The sequence below is a fragment of the Elephas maximus genome, chromosome 25, assembly GCF_024166365.1.
Source record: "Elephas maximus indicus isolate mEleMax1 chromosome 25, mEleMax1 primary haplotype, whole genome shotgun sequence".
Lineage (NCBI taxonomy): Eukaryota > Metazoa > Chordata > Mammalia > Proboscidea > Elephantidae > Elephas > Elephas maximus.
The window spans coordinates 24,977,147-24,997,750 of NC_064843.1; the positions used below are offsets into that span (position 1 = coordinate 24,977,147).

Below are 20,604 nucleotides of genomic sequence, written 5' to 3' on the forward strand. Positions count from 1 at the left end.
GGGGCTGTGACTTGCCCAATGTCACACAGAGTGGGGTGGCTGAGTCGGTTTGCCACCTCTGGCCGTCACTCAGTCCTCTCAGGGCTAAGCTGATCTCAGGCCCTCAGTGAGAGCGAATGCAGGCAGCAGGATGAACTATAAAGTGTCCCAGGGCACCAGACCTGCATTCAAGTTCTGCCTTTGCTACAAAACAGGCTGTGGGGCACTGACGGTGCCTTGTTTCTGGACTCAGTTTCCCTTCTAGATATGAGGACCTTTTTACCTGCTGATCCAGGGCCTGGCTGGGAGAACAGGGGTGGAGGAGGGTGAGACTCTTCTTTGGTGTGGGGGATCCCTGGGCAGGTGGAAGGGGTCCATGGACAGGTGGGAAGTCACCCCAGTACCTGCTGAGACAAGACTTCAGCCTGTAGGAGGGCGTTGATGGAGGGCAGGCTGCTGTCTTCGTAGCTTGACCTTCGAGTGCTGATCCGGTCCCGCTCATTCTGGACGGCTGTGAGGAGGCAGAGAGCGCAGTGAGGAGGGGGCCAGGGGACAGGGGTCCCATGACTCACAAAGAGTGGATGAGGTATAAGGGGAGAGAATTCAACCTAGAGAGATAACTGCAAGCCTATCCTAAGGTAAAAGAAAAGCATTTGGAGGTGGAAGGGGATGGTATCTATTGGGCAGAGCCCAAGTCAACATGTGGGAATGAGCGAAGATTACTTCCAACTCAGCTTGTTGAAGAAGTTTCTAGACACCAGCAACCTGCCTCCCCTCTCCTCACCCCCCTTCCCCCTCACACAATAGGGCAGCTGGAGGAGTGATCAACCTGTTGTGGGAGGCATGCAAGATAGTGATGGCTTCACAGAGGGCTTAAGGTAGGTCTTGATCATTGAAGAGGGCATCTGACAAGATCATAGGTTTCCAAGCTCTGTTTTAGAAAAGGGTCCCTTTCTTTCCAGATGAAAGTGTATAAAACAAGCAAAAGGGATTACTCTGGGTGACACCAAGATGGCTTGGAGCACTGGGACAGAGCCCTGGACAAGGGGATCAGGAGGTCTCCACCTGCTCCAAAGGTCCCATCCACCAGCAGGAACTGCTAGTGCTCTAATCTAACCTTCTTAGAGACAGCAAGGCAAAGCTATTCCACTCCTCCCCACCCCTGGGCTCTCTTCCGGGAACTCAGGGACCTGGGCCTCTGTCCACCAGGGCCCCACACCCCACTGGCCACCTCCATTCAGGCCACTCCTGGCCTAAGATGTCAGATGGACCGTCTGCTGCCCAGACCCTGTCCCTGGCAATCCAAGAGGCCTCACAGTGCAACGAAGCTTTGCTGAAACTAGAAAGAGGGAGGCAGAAGCAGGAGACCTGGGTTCCTGTTTGGAATTCACTCTCTGTGTGCTCGTGGGAACCACATCCTCTTGCTGGGCCTCAGTTTTCCCATCTCAAACACTACTGCTTCTCTCCTAAACCTGGTCCTCTGCAGTCTTTGCCATCGCAGGAACTGGCAAGTTTATTCAGACCAAAAACCCTGGCGTCTTCCTGGACTCCTTTTTCTCTCACACCACACATTGGATCCACCAGCAAACGCTGTCAGTAATCCCACCAAAATAGATCTGCTGCTGGCATCTCCTCTGCTCCCACCCTAAGTGGAGCCCTGGGCCCCTTTCCAGGATTAAGGCAGACCCTCCTCACTGGTTTCCTTGCTTCTGGCCTCATAAGACAGAAAAACCAAACCAAACAGTTGCCATCAAATTGACTCCAACTCATGGTCACCCATGTGTGTCAGAGCAGAACTGTACTCCACGGTGTTTTCAATGGCTGATTTTTTGGAAGTAGATTGCCAGGCCTTTCTTCCAAGGTACCTCCGAATGGACTCAAAACTCCAACTTTTCAGTTACTAGTTGAGCATGTTAACCATTTGCACCACGTAAGGACTCATCCTATTAAAACATAACTCAGGTGGTGTCCCTTAAAAACTCAGGTGGTGTCCCTTACATGGAGTAAAATTACAACTCCTCATTACAGCACCAGGCCCCCAAGATCCTGCCCCACTTCCTCTCCAATCTCACCTTTTACGTCCTCCCCTCATTTCCTCTGCTCCAGCTACACCAGCTTCCTTGCTCTTCCTCCAAGGAGCCCTGGTGATGCAACAGTTAAGCGCTCAGCTGCTAACTGAAAATCTGGCGGTTGGAACACACCCCGCGGCTCCATGGGAGAAAGATCTGTCAATCTGCTTCCATTATGATTACAGCCTAGGAAACCCTATGGAGCAGTTCTACTCTGTCACATGGGGTTGCTATGAGTCGGAAATTGATTCAATGGTGCCTAACAACTTAACAACTCTTCCTCCGATATCTCTGGCACACTCCCCCTCAGGGCCTTTGCACTGCTCAGAATTCTTTCCCATATGACCTAGCGTCTCTGCTTCGCTCATGGCTCTGAGCAGACATCACCTTCTCCAAGACACCCTGTCTAATATGGCATTTCCTCCCTCACACTCGGTCCCCTCACCCTACTCTATTTTTCTCCCTGCACTTAATGTAAAATGATTTGTTCACGTGTTTACTGCCTGGCTCTCTACGCGAAGGGAAGTGCCAGAGAGCAGGAACCATGTCCCTCTTGTTCACAGCTGTAGCCCCAGAGTCTAGAACAGTGCCTGGCACACAGTAGATGCTCAGTAAATACTTGCTGAGTAAATGAAAGAAGGAGTTGGATGAGACACACTCTAATTCTTACAAGTACCCTTTTTGTCAAGGGGACATTGACTTTCCAATTCTTCAACTTTTCCCTGATCTTACGCAGAGCTGCTGGGAAGAAATCAGACAAAAGTCAAATACTCCAAACTGAGTCCAGGACTCAGTGGGGTTTAATAGGGACCCTCTCCTTAATAGAGATAAGAGGAGACCTCTTCCTGAGGCCTCACTGGTCTCCTGCCCCACCACCCTGGACACGCCAGCTCACAGCCCAGCTCCTCTGCCCTGCTTGGTGCTCAGCCCCACCCGCCAACACCCTGCTGTGGCTGCTGGGCCTGCCAGGCGCCCGCACCCACCGGGGCGCCAGTGGCAGAGGCGGGCAGAATAAAAGGGCTGGTGTCAGCAGCTGCAGAGAAGGCTCCTCAAGGTTAGGCGGGCGTTATCAGCGCCCCAGCGCGAGCTCAGTCACGGAATGATGTTTTCCAAATGTTTGCTCAGTATTAGCAGGGTCGGGGACCTAATGTAACTTCTATTGAATATTAACCAATGGGGCAGAGGCAGAGAGGAGGATGAGCCTGTCTTCCCAGAGAACCCCTGAGTGAGAGCCTGGAGGGGGGCAGGGCCCAGGTCCAAAGAAGGTCCTTGTCACACAGGCCCTGGTCCATTACCAACTGGATTCCCACATCTCCCGCACCCCAGACCCCTGGGCCTGATTTCTGGGCTGGGTTTCAGATGCCAGGAACTGAGTATGTCCCCTAGGCCTGATGGCTAAGGTCCAGGCAAGTGTCCGTCTGCCTGGTCTCTGGTTGCAGAAAAAAAAATCATAGCCTGTGGTTGGGCCCACTGAACCCAGGTTTCTGCCCAGAGTCTTTGTCCCTCCAGGGAACCTGCTTCCAGCCCCTGTGGAATGGTTCTTAGGCCGAGACTTACAGGCCTGAGGGATTTGGAACCCTTTCCTGTGCTCGAGAGGAAGTTTTGGGAATCTAGACCAGAGAAGATGCCTTTCTAGCTGATCACTCCCAGTTTCATTCCAGGGAGTTGGGTGTCTGCTTAGCTTTGGGGAGCCTGAGTTCTAGTCCTGACCCATCACAATACCTCCCTGGTCTGTTTCCCCATCTGTGAAGTGGGGAGGAAATAGATTTGATGGCCTCCTTATAGACCTGGCTGTTTTATAATCCCTATGTTTTCAGCTCAGACTTTCTTGTCCTCGAGGACTACTTTTGGGTTTCAGTCCCCAAACCCTGCTAAAGCTATCTAGGAGAGAAATAAAAACTTGTCCCAATTCTCCTGATCAGTGAAGCTTCCAGTGAGAATTTCTTATGGCTTTGGGAACTGCCCACCAGGCCAAGAAGGGGTGGTTGAGGCTGTAAGACTGACTGATGGCGACCACATGTATGTGAGAGTAGAATTGTGTTGAGGGCAGAATATGATGTTTCAGAAGTAGATCGTCAGGCCTTCCTTCCAATGTGCCTGTGAAGGGACTTGAACATCTAACCTTTCAGTTAGCAGCCGAGCGTGTTAACCATTTGTACCATCCAGAGGCTCCATAAGACTTAAGTAGAACTAGTAATCACCTTAACTCCCCAGAGCTTGACCATGGTGGCAACTGAACACTTTGCAACCCTGGCCCATTCTCAAAGCAACCAAGTGATTGCGTGTGTCATGATCTTCTGGTTGACCCAGGCATGTAAATAAGTACCAATGTTTACTAGCCCATGCTCATTTACTGTCAGCCAAATTTCCTAGCCTCCTGGTATGATGTCGCTTCCTCTGGGCCAAGAAGCAAATGGCTATTTTCAAGGCCAAGCTAAGGCTGAATGGGCTGGGGTTTCAACCCCTCAGGGAGGCTGGGCATGGAATCTGCTAGCTCAGCAACAGCTCAGCAAGAGGGGGCCAGGGAACATGTCCTGGCAGGTCATGTTACCTGTACAGGTATGTCGCTGAATGTGTGGTTAGACCCACAGAGTTGGACCCATCAATCTGATCCTCTCGTCTTACAGATGGGAAAATTTGAGCCCAGAAGGGGCAGAAGCTTCCCTGACGTTACCCATGTGAAAATGACTCTGTATGTTTAACGAGAGACAGATACAAAGACTGACCACCTGCAGGACCAGCCTATATCCAGCCTAGGTAGGGAGCCATCTGCTCAGGTTGGCTGCCAACAGCTCTCCTCACCTGCCTGTCTCAAGGCCTGAAATTTCAACATGAAAGATTCATTCTCTTGAACACAAACCGTCTGAATAACACCTCTGGACAATCACAGAATTCTAAAGTCTTCGACTATCGGGATAATAGAATCACTGATTGTAAATCATAGAATGTTAGGCCCTTAGACTGTAGTTCTCCACCTATTTCTTGTCTCCAACTGTTCATATGTGCATCACATTCCCATTCGTAACATTTCTCATTCCGCAGAGTGATTCTCAGCTTGGAAGAGTGGGTGAGAGAAGCTCAGCCCTATTGAAAAGCGGGCGGGGGAGAGGAAAACATATTGGTAGTTTGAAAAAGCCCTTCTCCCACTTTGCAAATCACTGAGATCTGGGGGTTAGAATTGCGGCGTTTGGAGCAGGAGGAGGCCTTGGAGACCATTCACTCCTTCCTTGGGGCCAGCAGACCCAGATCTTCCAGCAGGACTCATGCGCTCAGACTAAAGCCCCATAGAGACGGCATTTCCGAGAGGTGAGGCAGAGAAAATGGGCTCAGAGGCTGACAGGAGAGGAGGAGGCTGCCAAAGCCAGGCGTCCCCTCCTCTGTCATGCTGGGGCAGGCTGGGTCCCAGGTTCCTGCTCCTGGGGTGTGGTGGTCCCAGGTTCTTGCTCCTGGGGTGTGGTGGGGTGTGTGTGTTTGTACAGGACTAGACTCAGGGTTTGGCTCAGGTGGCATAACTGTAGGCTGGAGTGAAGGTCTGGGGCTAGTCCCAGAGCTGGGAGCAGTGAGTTTGGGGGAGAAGGAAACAAAGACATTAGAAAACAACCTCCAATTACTTTGAGAAACAGTTAAAAGGTATTTGTCCCATGAGCTCGACTGAAAACAATTTTAAATATTTCTGGGGTCTGGAGGGCATGAGGAGGTAGAGATGAAGCATTGTCCAAACAGCATTGAATTTGACTCCCAAGCTTTTGGGGTTCATACCTCAGGTCTTCTGTTGACCAGCTACGGGGCCTTGGGCAATTTGCTTAACCAATCTGGGCCTCCGTTCCCTCATCCATGAAAAGGGGGGAATAATAATAGTGCCAGCCACACAGGCTCGTCATGAGAATAAAAGGAGCTATCAAATGTGAGAAATGCCCAGCCCAGCAATTGGCAGCAGCTGGTAGCGGAAGGCCTGGCAAGCCCTTAATGTCACGCTCCCATCTTCCCATCGACCTTCACCCAGGACGAGTCTGGTGTCTCGTCCCCATTTTCTAGAACATGAAAACTTGGGCAATCACCTGGTACATAAGGATGAAGAGTAAAGGAATTGGGGCAGGTGTCCCTGGGACAGGAAGCTGAGGAATAGAGCTCCCAGCTGGTCGAATTTATTAAGTCTGGGTGGTGGGTGTTGTACCATCATTTGCGCCACTTTTCCTGAAGTTTGAAATATTGTATTGAGAAAAATCACCCAATGTGGCTGCCTTGTGGTAGTGAAGGCAGTCATGGCAGCAGCTGCTGCTGGGAGCTTCCTAGCTGAGTGGGAGCTTATCTCTTCGAATCTTTCTCAAGACCAAGCCCAGCCCCTCCCTATGGTCAGATTTCCAGGCCCTCCCTCCTCTCAGCCATTAGCAAGTCCTTTCTCTTCTGATCCAGTCACCCTGGGGCCTGTCACCTAGTCATAAAGTCGTGGCTGCAGTTGTAAATGACTCTCTCAGGGAGCTGTGGGTGTGGGTGGGGTGCAGGGGTAATAGGGGGAGGGCCGGGCTCACCTTCCTTCTTCATGCCAGCCCGGAAGCACTTCTTGAGCCTGCAGTAGCGGCACTGGTTCCTCTTGTCTTTGTCCACCACGCATTGCCGGCTAAATCTGGGGAGGGCTTTGGATGGTTGGATGGAGAAGGGACAGTCTTCCCCCTCCCAGGAAGGAACTAGGACCCTGGCCATCTGATTGACCCCCAGCTTCCTTACTCGAACCCTTCATCCCAAGAGTTCCCATGCTGACTGAACAGGAGGTGGAAAGGCCCTGTGGCTTCTTTAAGAGTCCAATTCTGTCCTGCTAAAGATGGGGAAACTGAGGGTCAGAGAGGCAACATGTGGCCCTGTGGCACTCAGGACATCAGTGACAGTGCAGAGTTGGGAAACCTAGCCTTTTGAGTACCAGGACACTGCTTTCCATCACATCTCTAAAAGCTCAGTGTCCACAGCAGGTGGCTTGCGTAAACCACTCTTTGGAGAGAGAGATGAAGTAGAAACAGTGCAGCCCAGTGGCAGGGGTGGGGCCCTGAGTGTCAACTCTGGCTCTGCCATTCATTTGAACCTGGTGACCTTGGGTAAATTTGTAGCCCTTGCCAAGCCACAGCTTCCTTATCTATAAAATGGGAATAACATTAGTAACCACCTCAGAGAGGTAGCCTGCCCCCCTGCCCATTGCTATCCAGTCGATTCTGACTCATAGCAACCCAATAGGACAGAGTAGAACTGCCCCATAGGGTTTCCAAGGAGTGGCTGGTGGATTTGAACTGCCGACCTTTTGCTTAGCAGCTGAGCTCTTAACCACTGTGTCACCAGGGTTCCCTCAGAGAGGTGTTGGCAGGTAAAAGTGAGGTAATATACAAAAGAGCTCAGCAAGTGCTCATAATTAACGGCTGCTATTATTTATTATTTTACTATTGCTGTTACCCAGAATGGGAGATCTTTTGAAGGAGACATATCTAAGGCTGTAGGGAGCCTGGTAAGTGGAAAGGCCTGGGGTCAATCCCCCATTTGCCCCAGAAAAGCACCAGGTTGGAGGATGGCCCCACGCTCTAAGGCTTCAGAGGAGGCTAGATCTTAATGCTCTTGGGTCCTTACTTGCTAAAATGAGAATAATAACAACGGGCTTGCGGGACTGGTTCTACACTGTAGTGCATGCAAAGACTTTTAGTAAGTGCTTAATAAAGGGCAGCCAATAACTTCCTGATCAGTGAATGGAGTTCCTAGATTAGATGTTCCCATCTGGATCCTCCAGGCCTAAGAAACCTGGGGCATCTTGAAGGCCTTGAAGGGCAGACGCCTCTGGAACCCAGTCAGGAAAGAGACAGACCCTGGGGAACATTAGCCCAAGTGCACTCATTTCTCAACTGGAGAAATCAAGTCCCTGAGCGGGGAGGCTCCTCACCTGCAGGAGTACATGTGGTTCTTCCTCACACTTCTCCGGAAGAAGCCCTTGCAGCCATCACAGCTCGAGGCCCCATAGTGTTTTCCTGTGGCCCGGTCCCCACAGATGGCACATAGGGCGCTGACGCCCAGGCTGTTGGGTGTGTTGAGGTTGGCGCTTTCTGATGGGGATGTGTCTGTGCCAGAAGAGATGGGAGAATGGACTCAGGAGGGCAGAGGGCCACCTCTTGGTGATGGGCATTCAGAAACCAGCATAAGTGTTGCAGGGATCTTCCCAGGGCTTTGGCCTCAGCCAGGCCTGCTTCTATTCCTGGCTCCTTCATCCATGACCGTGGGCAAAGCACTTGGCCCTTTGGAACCTCAGTTTCACATCTATAAATTGGGGGTGGTTGTGACACTGATTTTACAGCATTGTTGGTGAGTATCTGCTTCTCTCCACGGTGGAGGCCACTAGCTGGGGCTTTCCCCGGGAAGGAATGAAAGAAAACCTGGCCACCTCCTAGCATGCATATGACCCTTGTAGACTTCTGATTAATGGGGTGGGAGGGCAGGGCAGGGCTGTGGAAGGGACAAATACCCCCTTCCCGCTTCTCCCCCAAACTAGGTCATGTCCCTCATTTCTCACCGAGCGATCAGGGCTGGGTGGGTCTCAGCCTGGTGCCCGGGACTCTCCCGGGGGAGCAGGGAAGAAATGCACTGAGAGCATTTGCTCATTTGCCTTCCTGGGAGGGTCATGGCAAGGTTCTGGGCACCTCTCGAATACCTCCCGTCCCAGAGGCAAAAGGTACTGGGTCTGCATAAATGTGAGGAGGGGGGATAAGAGTCAGGGTGGCAAAGGAGGTCTTGGATTGAGCACCAGGGGTCCTGCGCACTAGCGCTGATGCTGCCACTAATTTGCCTGTGATCTTGGGCAAGTTCTTTGTCCTCAATTCAGTTTCCCCTGGGCCTCAGTTTCCCTAACTGTAAAACAAGGTTTTGATGGTTAGAATTTGCATTTCTAACAAGTTTCCAGGTGATGCTAATGCTGATGGTTAGGGACCAATTCTGAGAACCACTGGTAGAGCAGTGGTTCTCACTTTTTATTATACCTAAGAATCACCTAGGGTCTTGTTAAGCTGTAGATTCTGGGGGTGGAAATGCAATTTCTCAGCAGGTGTTCGAACTGCAACAAACAGGTTCGAAGCCTTTCTGTAAAATGAGGCAGTTTGATTGGTCTGGGTTTTTTTTTTTTTTTTTTTAATTTCAGCATCTGAACCCTCTATTTTTTTGTAAGCAAATCTTCCATCAAGGATAGACACCTTGGAAAATATGATGAATGCTGTAGACTGTCTCCCCAGAAAATGGCACACACCACCCAGTTACACACACATTTCCACAGAAACTCTGAACCTGTCCTTGGATTCCAAGGGGACAACCCGCTAAGAACTGGAGGGAGGCACAGTGTTATATTTAAGAGCACAAACTCTGGAGCCCCATGACCACGTTCGAATCCTGGCTTCCCCACTGCTTAGTTGCGTGACATTGGCTGAGTTATTTCACATCCCCAAGCCTTAGTTTGCTCACTTATAAAATGGAGAGCATAATAGTCCCCAATGAATCAATATATATCAGTGTTCGTAAAATAAAAACGTTCCTGCAAAATAGAACTCAGAACGTATGACACCATTGCATCTCATTTCAGCCATCACCTCGCTGAATGTCTCCGGAGACTCCAAATGTGCCCAGGAGTGTGGCCCCCTCCACATGGTGAATTATTCCCGGAGTTGGGGGTAATTGTTAAGCCACTGTGGTGCCCTTTCTCCCTCAGCCTTGCCTCCCGACCCCCAGTGAGAGCTGACCCCACAACACCCCCACCCCAACCCCCAAGGTGAGCTGACCCCCAACTCCTAGCCATTTGGGCCCAGGCGGCAGGGCAAGAGCTCATACTTCATCCCTCATTCTCCAAGGGGGACACCAAGGCTCAGAGGGGACAAATGACCTGCCCAGGGTCATCACACTGCTGCGAAGTAGAGTAGCCAGACCTACAGCTCAGGTGTGCTGGGCCCCTCTGACCAGTGCTGCACATGGTAAGGTGTCTGCTGGGACCTCTGATGAGCAAGGACCCCCTCCTACTGCTGCTTCTGAATGGGGGGCAGGGGTGGGTGGAGCTTATCCTTAAAGCCTGTGAGCCACCAGCCCAGGATGTATGCAAAACACTTTGGAGCAACTTCCAATGTTCCCAATTCTCAGACCACCTCAGACTCCAGGAATGTAAGCCCTTCTTACAGATGCTTCCAGTTCTTGAGACCACCCATGTGGGGGCTGGCACCAGTTACCAGTACAAAGGACTCAAGTGCCTCATCTTGTTTAATCCTTGGTCAGCTCTGGGAGGCAGATGCTATTATTTATCCCCACTCACAGATGAGGAAACTGAGGCTTAGAGAGGCACCTTGGTTTGCCAAGTTCACATAGGTAGGAAGGATCTATTCCAGAGTTTGAGCCCAGATCTTTCTGGCTCCAGAGCCAGAGGCTGTCCTGCTTGGGGACACCCAGCTAAGGGTCCAGACTTGGCCTCTACCTCAGAAGCACACAATTCCTGGGAACTGGGGACATGGGCTTTGAAGAGGTGGTGGGGCCGGGCCCCAGGGATCGGCCTGGGACCGGGCAGTGGCTGGGAGTGTGACAGCGCACACTGTCCCTGTAGGATCACACAGCACCCCACGGCAGACTCCTTGTTTACCACTTCCAGGCTGTGACCCTGGACATTCCTAAAAGCTGCTGGCTGGCAGGCTTAGGACGATTAAGCCCATTTTGTAGACTATGCAGAGGCCAGGAGAGGGCAGGTGACGTGCCCAAGGTCACACAGTGAGCGGATGCCAGGGATGGGCAAATACCAGTTAAGGCTGATCACAGCAGTGCGTGTCCTCCACCCCCACCCCCTGCCCGGCCGCTGCCTCCTCTTTCTAGCTGAGCTGACCACAGCGGTACAGACCTAGGCTGAAGACGCAGCTGGACTCCAGCTGTGCAGGTCTGAGCCATGGAAGGGAGGCAGGTGTCAGGCTGACCTGGGCCAGCTGCCAGCTCTCCTCTGAGGCTGGCCCAGGACCAGTTAGGACCCTTCCCCTCTGGGGAGCTTCCTGGCTTCCAGGCCTCCTCCCTTGCCCAGCTCCCTGTGGAGGAGAACAGTCCACCCCCTAGTGATGTTGGAGAGGATGTAGAAACCTGGGGAGAGACATACACAGACCACAAAAATCTGCTCAAACAGCCATATTGCTGAGGTGAATCTCATCCGGCAAACGGCAAAATCAAAAACTCACACATCATGTCCGCATAATCGTGCAGACGAGAATGCTTATCCCCCGTACGGGGGTATACATGCAGCATCTGAAGCATGTACAGACAGCAGAGTGTAGCAAGGGTAATGAGTGCTCGGGGCAATCGCTAAGCTTGCTCCCCCTCCCCCCACTGACAAGGTGGGGGCTGGCGATTCACTGGCTGGCCTTGTCTGGCTCCCCCTTGGACTTGCAAATGCCCCCCCACAACCTGCTCACTACACCTCTGACAGACAGGGGCACATGACAAAACTCCATACAGGACATACATCCAGAAATCACAGGGCACACAAACATCCACACCCGCAGTAAATGCGGTCACAGACCCACAGAGACGGCACACGCATACCGATACCCACAGAAACGGGGACACACAGTTACAGTCGCTTACATTCACAAGCCAGACAAACATAGTCAGCCCTAGAGACGCACACGAACACAGATCCACTCAATGAACACAGGACACAGGAACGCAAGTATGTGAATGTCTACCCCCAGACACTGGTCTACCCAGAGACACTCGCATACCTACACGGCACACATACCCCAACCACACACTTACACAGAAACTCATATGTGCACACCAGGAGGAGGGTCACAATCACATACACAACACACACAGCTGAGTTGGAATCTTAGCCAAATTTCCCCTTCAAACTTCATTTTTTCTAAGTGGCATGTTCACCCCTAAAAGAGCCCCAAAGACAACCTGAAATGCAGTTGCGCCACCATGTCCAGGGACAGGACATACCTTTCCATCTCTCTGGGCTTAGACCCAAGGGGTTCAAGAAGGGACCACGTAGGGCTGTATTACTGGAGCTGGATGCCAAAAGGGAGCTCACCATCATGTCTCTGCTCTCAGTGACACACCAAGCAGGAACAGCTTTGAGGTACTGGAGACTGGGAGGGCCTGGCAGAAATACCTGGGATAGGCTTTTGCTGGAAATTTGCCCCTGCAGGCCTCACCCAGAATGCCCCTGGTCACTGTACCCAGGCACATTGGCTTCACCTGACAACATCTGTGCTAGCCCCACAGGACCAAACCAAAAAAAAGTGTTGCCATTGAGTCAATTCTGACTCATAGCAACCCTATAGGACAGAGTGGAACTGCCCCATAGCTTTTCCAAACAGCAGCTGGTGGATTCATACTGCTGACCATTTTGTTTAGCAGCCAAATGCTTAACCACTGTGCCACGAGGGCTCCTACAGGACCAATCTACCATTTTCCATCACTTCCCTCCCAATCTTAAGTGCTAAAGACCCACTCCATACGTGAGCACACCTGCCCCCAACTGGCACACCTGGGCACGCCTGCCCACACCTACCATTGCCCATCGTCAGCACCTGCACATTCTCAAACTCCAGGGTGGTGTAGGCTGGGTCCAGCGCAGCACTGTAGTCAGCCATGTCCATGTCGACAAGGGTTTTGGAGAGGCGCATTCTCCCCTGCCACCACACCTCGGCCACCTGCCCAGCCCAGAATGCCCACCCCGCAGGCTCTAGGCCGAGCCTTGGCCCCCACCCTCTGCCCTCCCACTGCCTCCTCCCAGGCACCCTCTCTGCCTTCCTGCGTTTCAACTTGTCCTCTGGGAGGATCTGCCGAGAGTCTGGCCTAGCCTCTGCCAGGGGTGGAGGTTCTGCCGGGGAGGGGTGGGGGTTAATGGTTAATCTGGTCCCCCACTGGTGGATACGCTGGGCGGGGCTGCAGGGATTTAGCTATTTGTTGGTTTCTGGCTGACACTCGGGGTGCTAATTACAACTATTGGGGCCTCAGTTCACCAAAATTCAACTACTGAATCTTCAAGACAGGCACTAAAAGTCACTGATACCCTTGCCTGACCCTAACATAGCCACGCCAAGTCGTTGTCACCCTAAGTCTGGTTTCTAACAGATGCACTCAGACACTAAGCTCACCTCCAAGATGCCCTAATTCATAGCTTTCCAAATCATGGACATCTACCCTCGATGCTCTTGTACAGACCATGTTCCCTCGTGGTCCTTAAATTAGAAACCCGAATCCCAGGCCTCAGACACCAGTCACTTTGCTCTTTTTTCTGGGACCTTCCCTTCCCATTTCCTATTTCCCATTTCTCTCAGCTCCCTTTTCTTCTCTGCACTTCTCAAGGGGCAGAATGGACTGGAGGTCTGGGAGGGCCAGACTCTCCCCTCTCCTGTTCCCCATGACCCCATCAAGGCCCCCACCAGCCCCCACAGCTCCCAGGACAGGAGCTGCTCTGTGGAACAGGCACCACCTCCCCTTCCCCTGTTCTATTCTCATCCTTGCCTCCACCATCCCCCACTCCCCAGGACAGGAGGAGACAGGGCTTAGGCTCCACAGACCTGGATTTGCATTCAGGCGCCTACCACCTACTGATCACGTGGCTTTGGGTAAATCATTTGCCTCTCTGAGCCTCAGTTTCCTCTTCTGTAAAATGTGCAACCTCAGAGGGTGGTTTGAGTATTAAATGAGGTGCCATAAGTAAAACAAATATCAAGGGGTGCCTAGCTAACACCCCTTCCCTCCTCCTCCTCCATGCCCTCCTCTGTGCATCCTCTCTCTGTCCTCATTGCTTCTCTCTGCCATCTTCTTCACTTCAGAGCTGGCTTCATTGGCGGCAGCACAGAACCTCAGCTCTGAAGGGCTTCTCGCTTGCTTTAACGCCCTGCTGTCGCCATCTTGAAATGCTTAATGATTTTTGAACAAGGGGTCAGCAGTCTTGTTTCGGTCTGGGCCCACAAATTGCATAGGTTGGTCTGCCTCCCTCCGGCTCACGGTTCATGCCTTCTCCTCTCACGCCCTCCAGTCCTTACTGACTTTCGTAAAGATGCTTTCCAGGACTCCCCATGTAGATGGGGAGGGAAAATTGCCATGTAGAAGTTAGACAGTGACTTTGGAGCCTGGAAGGGCAAGTCAGATTAACTTGGTAACATCCATGAGTGAGAGTGGGTAAATTAGTGAAAGGGCGAATTAATGGCTGAGCAAGTGAATGAGAGGGTGGGTGAATTAATGAGTGGGCAAATTAGTGAGAGTGAATTAATGAGTGGGCAGGCTGGAAAGACTTGCTAACACCTACGAGCAAGAATGGATAAATTAATGAAAGAACAAATTAATGAATGAGTGGGTGAATGAGTGAGTGGGTGAGTGAATTAATGAGTGGGTGAATGAGTCAGTGGGTAGATGAATTAATGAATGGGTGAATTAATGAGTAAGTGAGTAAGTGGGCAGGTTGGAGAAACTTGATAACATTCATGAGCAAGAGTGGGTAAATTAGTGAAAGGGCAAATTAATGAGTGAGGGGGTGTGTGAATTAATGAATGGTCAAATCAATGGGAGAGGGGTGTGTGCTTGTATGAGGTGGCATCATCCTCTCTGTACTCTTCCAGTTATTACAAGCCCTTTCTCAGCCCCACTCTATTCTCCCCCCTCCCCCAGCCTCTTCTCTGAAGCTGAGATAACCAGGGCATCCTGTTTCCTGGTGGGTGAGTGGGGACAGCAATTGTTCTGGAGAAGAGAGGTTGGGTTTGGAGTCAGGAGACCTGGTTTAGGAACAAGCTCATTCACTATCCAAACTGTTTAAATTACATCTCTTCTTCAGGCCTTAATTTCCCCATCTGTAAAATGGGAAGTCCATCCTGGCCCAGGTGTTTGTTGGTCAAGTCGAGACCCCCCAGGAAGGGAAGAAGAGCAAAACCCCCTCACCCACACTTTGAGATTAGATAGGATTCTGAGCTGAAGACTTCAAATACTGGCAGGCTCCTGTGCGCCCCGCCCTGGGGGCCACCTAATCCTGACTCCAGCGGCCTTGGGGGCAGTGCTGAGCTGGGTGGGAAGGAAAATCAAATACCTAAGGGATAAACACAGGTGGGGGGGGCGGCTGGGGAGGGGCCTCAAGGGCAGGGCCCAGGTCCCTGCCACCTGTCTGGCACCTATGACAGGCCACACACAGCTACTCTCTGCACAATCCACAGTGAGTGCATGGTCTGTGTGTCCAGGGACCAGCCATTCTCACTTCACATTTCTGAAAGCGGGATGTAACCATTGGCATGCCAGAGTTTAACTGGTATAAAAATAAAGATGCATCTTAGAGTCAGTTAGGTCAGGTCTACTCTCAATCGCTAGGAAAGGACATCATGCCTGAGGGTCAGGGAAACCAGGGAAACCGTGAGATGGATTGACACGTAGCTGGAACAATGGTCTCCAACATACCAAGAATTGTGAGGATGGCAGAAGACAGGGCAATGTTTCATTCTGTTATACATAAGGTGCCATGAGTCAGACAGCAACAATATAATCAACTAGGGTCAGCCCTGCCATGCTGCCTACATGGCCCATTACATACAAGAACTACCAGGTGAACGGCCTGCACCAATGAGCTACTAAGTACATGATCCACGACACGCATGATTTACCGAACACACTGTGCATGATCCACTGCATAGGAGATGCATTCCAGAAGCCCATCTCTTACCTGGCTCACCCCATCCACATCCCACCACATGACAACCTACCCCATAAATAAATCTATCCACTCATCAATTATAAACAGCATAATCTATTACATACACGATTTACTCCATCCTTAGCTGACCCCAAACAATACTATCTAGATACATGTTCTTCACACAACCTTCCAAATGTAAGATCTACTGACTCCGGGACCTCAAGCACGTTACATATTATTTAAGTTACATATTATTTTGGAGCCTTGATTTCTTCTTCTGTAAAATGGGTCTAGCTTTCAGTTTGTTGGGAGAGTTGAATGAGATGATATTATAAGTTTCTTAAAAACAAACAAAAGCCAAAACAGTTGCCAAGTCAATTCCAACTCATGCGGACTCCATGCGTGTCAGAGGAGAACTGTGCTCCATACGGTTTTCATGGCTGATTCTTTGGAAATAGGTAGGTCACCAAGACTTTCTTCCACAGTGGCTCTGGGTTCCTTTTGGTTAGCAGCCAAGCACATTAAACGTTTACACCACCTAGGAACTCCTCTAAGTTTCTTGTTATTAGTTGCTGTCGAGTTGATCCTAGCTCATGGCAACCCCATGTGTGTCAGAGCAGAACTGTGCTCCACAGGGTTTTCAAAGTTGTGACCTTTCAGAAGCAGGTTGCCAAGCCTGTGTTCCGGAGTGCCTCTGGGTGGGTTCGAACAGTTAACCTTTTGGGTAGTAGTTGAGTGCTTAACAGTTTGTATCACCTAGGGACTCCATAAGGTTCTTAGCCCTCTTTCATTTATTTTTTCTTCGAAGCATAAAGCACAGACCTTGGAGTCAGACAGACTTGGGTCAAAATCCAGGTACTGTCAACTTCCCAAGCTCTGTGACCTTCCTCGACCTTAGTTTTAGTGTTGGAAAAGTGGGTTTGGTGCCTTCTTTGCAGAAATGGTGTGGACATCAAACGACCAAGTGGAGGTGTATAGAGAACAGTAATGATTATTGCCGTTGGTTGTTGACTCCTTGACCCACTGGCCACATAATCTGGTGGAATCAGGACCCCTGCTTAGGAGCACTCCTAGGTACGTCCTGCCCAGCGATGAGCAAACAGCAGCCTCGATGGCACCAGTTCAGGAGCCATTCTTTATCTTTGCCCCTCCTCCTCGGGTTTTCAGACCCCAGTTCAAAGGGCAAACATCCCCAGAGGACAACAGGGGACTTCAGAACTCACCTAGAGGCACAACTCCTTCATGTTAGATATGGAGGAATGGAAGTATCCAGAAGGGAAGGAGGGATTTTTTTAATGGCTCTGCCCTGGGCAGCCAGAGATTGACGAGGGGTTGCCAGAGACCCGGCTGAGAGCAGGGAGCTCAAGTCTTTGGTGTGGACAGTGAGTGAGGGAGTGTACATATGGACCACGTCATTTTCCTTTTAAATTACGATAATGGCTAATGTTTATAAAGGGACAATTCAGGGCTAGGACCACTGCCAAGAACCTTCCCTCTTCTCATTTTACGTGCCTGTTGAGGTAGGGATTATTGTCATCCTTACTTTGTTGTTGTTAGTTGCCATCAAGTTGATTCCAACTCATGGTGACCCCCTGGGTGCACAGTAGAACTGTGCTCCATAGCGTTTTTGTGGCTGTGACCTTTTGGAAGCAGATCGCTAGGCCTATCTTCTGAGGCACTTCTGGGTGAGTTTGAACAACCAACCATTCGGCTAGTGGTCAATCGTTTCACCAGCTGTGCCACCCAGGGATTCCATCCTCCCTTTTCTGATGACAAAACTGAAGTTCAGAGAGGTGATGTGACTTGCCCAAGGCCACACAGATAGTAACTGGAGGCGCTGGCATTTGAACTTGAGTCTGACTTCAGAGCTCGAGGGCTTCACTCCCATGTGCTGTCTCTCTCCTGGAATCCCCTTCAGAATTCTGGAGCATTGGGGTTGGTGGTGTTACCGTTGTTTTACTGTTGGGGAGCTCAAGGATCTGAGAAGCAAAGAACCCTATCCCTAGGCACACAGTGAGCTCAGAGCCATCCTCCAGACACTGGGCTACCCACCCAGGGGCCACCTGGCTTCTCCACTTCCCCTTGGGGTTCACCACTCCGCTGTCTCCTATCTTTCCTTTCCCCTCTGTCCCCTCCACCCCGGAGCAGTGTAGCGACAATGGGGACTTATCAAGAAAAAGAACAAAAGTCGTGAGGGAAAGAAGCCAAGAGCCATCTCCACTCTGGGGTAGGGCCCTTCAGCTTTCGCCCCTTTGAAATTTCAAATTCCAGTTTGTGGACAAAGTCCTAACTATCTCACAATATAGGTCCCCAACCACTGACCAAACTCCAGTTCAGGCAGCCACCTGGCCTGAGGCTGGCCTGACCTTGCCGCTACCTTCAGGCTCCTTTCTAAGTCCCAGGGTGGAAGTCCTGGGCCAACTGCGGTCTGCCAGGCCATCTCTGCAGCCCCATTGCACGCCACAGGGACCTCCCACCCACGAGGACAGCCTCGCTTCTGGAGCTGGGATCTGACGCTTGCTTGTACGAACGGCAGACACCAGGTAGGCCCCTTCCCCATTCCTGGGTATCTTTTCTCTTCCCTGAACTCGCAAAGCACTGTTCATGCCACTCTCTGCACTCTGGATACGGGACACTTTGGCTTCATCATATCATGGCCTCGTGGAACTCCAGGACTAGAAGGAATGGCTCTGCCAACCCACCCATGTGATAGATGGAGACACTGAGGCCCCAGAGAAATGGCAGCTGGCTGAAGGTTGAACCATAGACCTGGGGCTCCTCACTGAGCCCCAGAGCGTAGAGGGATTTGCTCATGGCCACACAGAGGTGGTGGGTGAGCCTCACCTTGACAAGGAGACCAAAAGCTCCGTGAGAGCCCCTTTGAGTCATGGCAGCCCCTTTGCACCAAGGCAGTGCCTCCTGTGGGCTACAAATGGTGGCTTGTCTGCTCATTCATTGACTGGTGGCCACTGGGTTGCCATGGAGGCATTTCCGAGAGGAAGATGAGGGAGCTTGGGGCTGAAGGCCAGTAGGTTTGGAAGGAAACAACATCCATGTGGTTAACTGATAACTGACCCCCATCCCTGGGCCCCTCCAGGCCTCCTTCCTCTCTCCTCAGCACGATTAAGACGAACTTACCTCCCTGCTAATCATTGCTGAGCCTGTTGATTTTGCCTTAAAAAATTAACTGGGCATGAGTTTGCGGTTTGCCTCACCCCTAACCCTGCAAAGGTCTCTGTGGGCAGGAGGCCTCCTGGGTTATGCAAGAGGCCTCCGGCCTCTCCACGCACATCCCTCGGCCTTCTTGCTGCTCTCCAAAGGGTAGGTTTTGCTCAAGAGTCAACAGTCTGCTTGTTCCCCCTGCTCTGGGTCCTGAGCAAATTTGCTCTGTTACCAAAGAGAGATAAAGGCAGCTGGGGGAAGAGCTTTCCAAACAGGGATGCGAAGTGGCAGCTTTGAGCTCAGGATTCTAGAATCCTGCAGTGCCAGAGCCGAGTGCCTTAGGGTGATCAGGCCTGGGCGTTTTCAGTCTGGATTCTGAGCTTCTCAGGAGCCAAAGGAGTGAGGCCATAGGCCTCTGCTTCAACCAGCAGCTCCCTCTTCGCTGGCTCATAGACTTTGATTTGCCTTAGTATTTCATTCGAAAAATGGAGCCAGCTGCTCCTAAGGAGAGTTGTAAACCATTGGTCCAGCCTCATGCCACCATTGCACAGATGTGGGAGGAGGCAGGAGCAGGGAGGTGACACATCCAAGGATGGAAGGTCACCCCAGGTAACCTGGGTCTCCAGCTAGGAGGGGGACAGCAGGCACTCTCTCTGGGATGAAGTAACATGTTCTGAAGGATGTCAGTGAATAAGACAGCTCTGAGGACCCTCCCCCACCGTTCTCCCCTCCCTCCCAGAATGGCTGGAAGCAGAAAGGTGCCGAGAACAACTGGGAACCCCAAGTCAGGGGAATCCAGCCTGGCCTGTGTCCTGGGGGCCCGGTGAAGAGAATGAGGCAGACAAGGGCCTGTGACCCACAGCACAAACTGTGAACCAGGGGCTCCAAGTTACAACCTGTCTCAGCCACATCTGCTCTCGGATCCTCCAGGCCACGTAGATAGATGCAGAGCCCTCAGCTTTGCTCCCAGCTCTGCCCAGCCTCTCTCAAGCTCCCCGAGCCTCAGTTTCCTCACCTATAGATTGGGAACAACAATACCTAATGCCCAAGGTTGTTTGAGAGAATGAAATGAGTTGAAATACAGTAAAACCTGTGAAAGCCAGAACATGTCAGAGAAGGGAATCTCAAATATTTTCCACTAAAAGGAGAAATACGAAAGTGGTAAGTCTACATCCTGTCAAAGGCAGAAAAGTTGAGAGACCAGGAAAAACAAGGCAGGTCCATAGAGTTCCGGCTTTCACAGGTTTCACTGTACGTGCGATAATAGCCCTGGCTGACAGTGAGAAAGTTGTTTTAAAGGGCTTTACACCTTAACTCATTTAATTCTGACAACCCTGTGAGGCAGACAATGTGCTTTATCTCCGTTTTACAGGTCAACACACTGAGGCACAGAGAGGTCGTGTTGTATGCTCACACAGCTTATAAGACACGAGAGCTGGGATTCAAACCTGAGCAGACTGGCTCCAGGGTCCATGCTCCTAATTACCAGCTACTCTGCCTTTCCAGGGCCTGAAACATAGTAAGTGTTCCAGGAAAGTGGACCAGTATGGTTATGAAATATCTGGGCCTTGTGAGCAGCATGCGGCATGAGGGCTGGAGGAGGTGGGAGAAGGATTTCTCTCTGGGCTGGAGTGGCCATGGGTTTCTGGGCAGCGGGAATGTCCAGAGGTGGAGAACATGGTGGGTGATGGTGGAAGGGGATGGAAGCCACACTGGCCAGAGAGCACC

At 51.4% G+C, this 20,604-nt stretch overlaps 1 protein-coding gene across 3 annotated transcripts in view; it reads right to left on the bottom strand.

The window, feature by feature from the left end:
- Nucleotides 1-12,712, bottom strand: part of HNF4A (hepatocyte nuclear factor 4 alpha) — a 28,180-nt gene extending 15,468 nt beyond the window's left edge. For all 3 annotated transcript variants that reach the window (XM_049868713.1, XM_049868712.1, XM_049868711.1), the window contains exons 1-4: nt 12,598-12,712; nt 7,963-8,137; nt 6,578-6,672; nt 384-490 (exon numbers count right to left, since the gene is read on the bottom strand). In XM_049868713.1, the coding sequence (XP_049724670.1) occupies nt 384-490; nt 6,578-6,672; nt 7,963-8,137; nt 12,598-12,712 (492 nt within the window). The remainder of the gene's footprint in view (nt 1-383; nt 491-6,577; nt 6,673-7,962; nt 8,138-12,597) is intronic.
- Nucleotides 12,713-20,604: the final 7,892 nt, after the last annotated feature.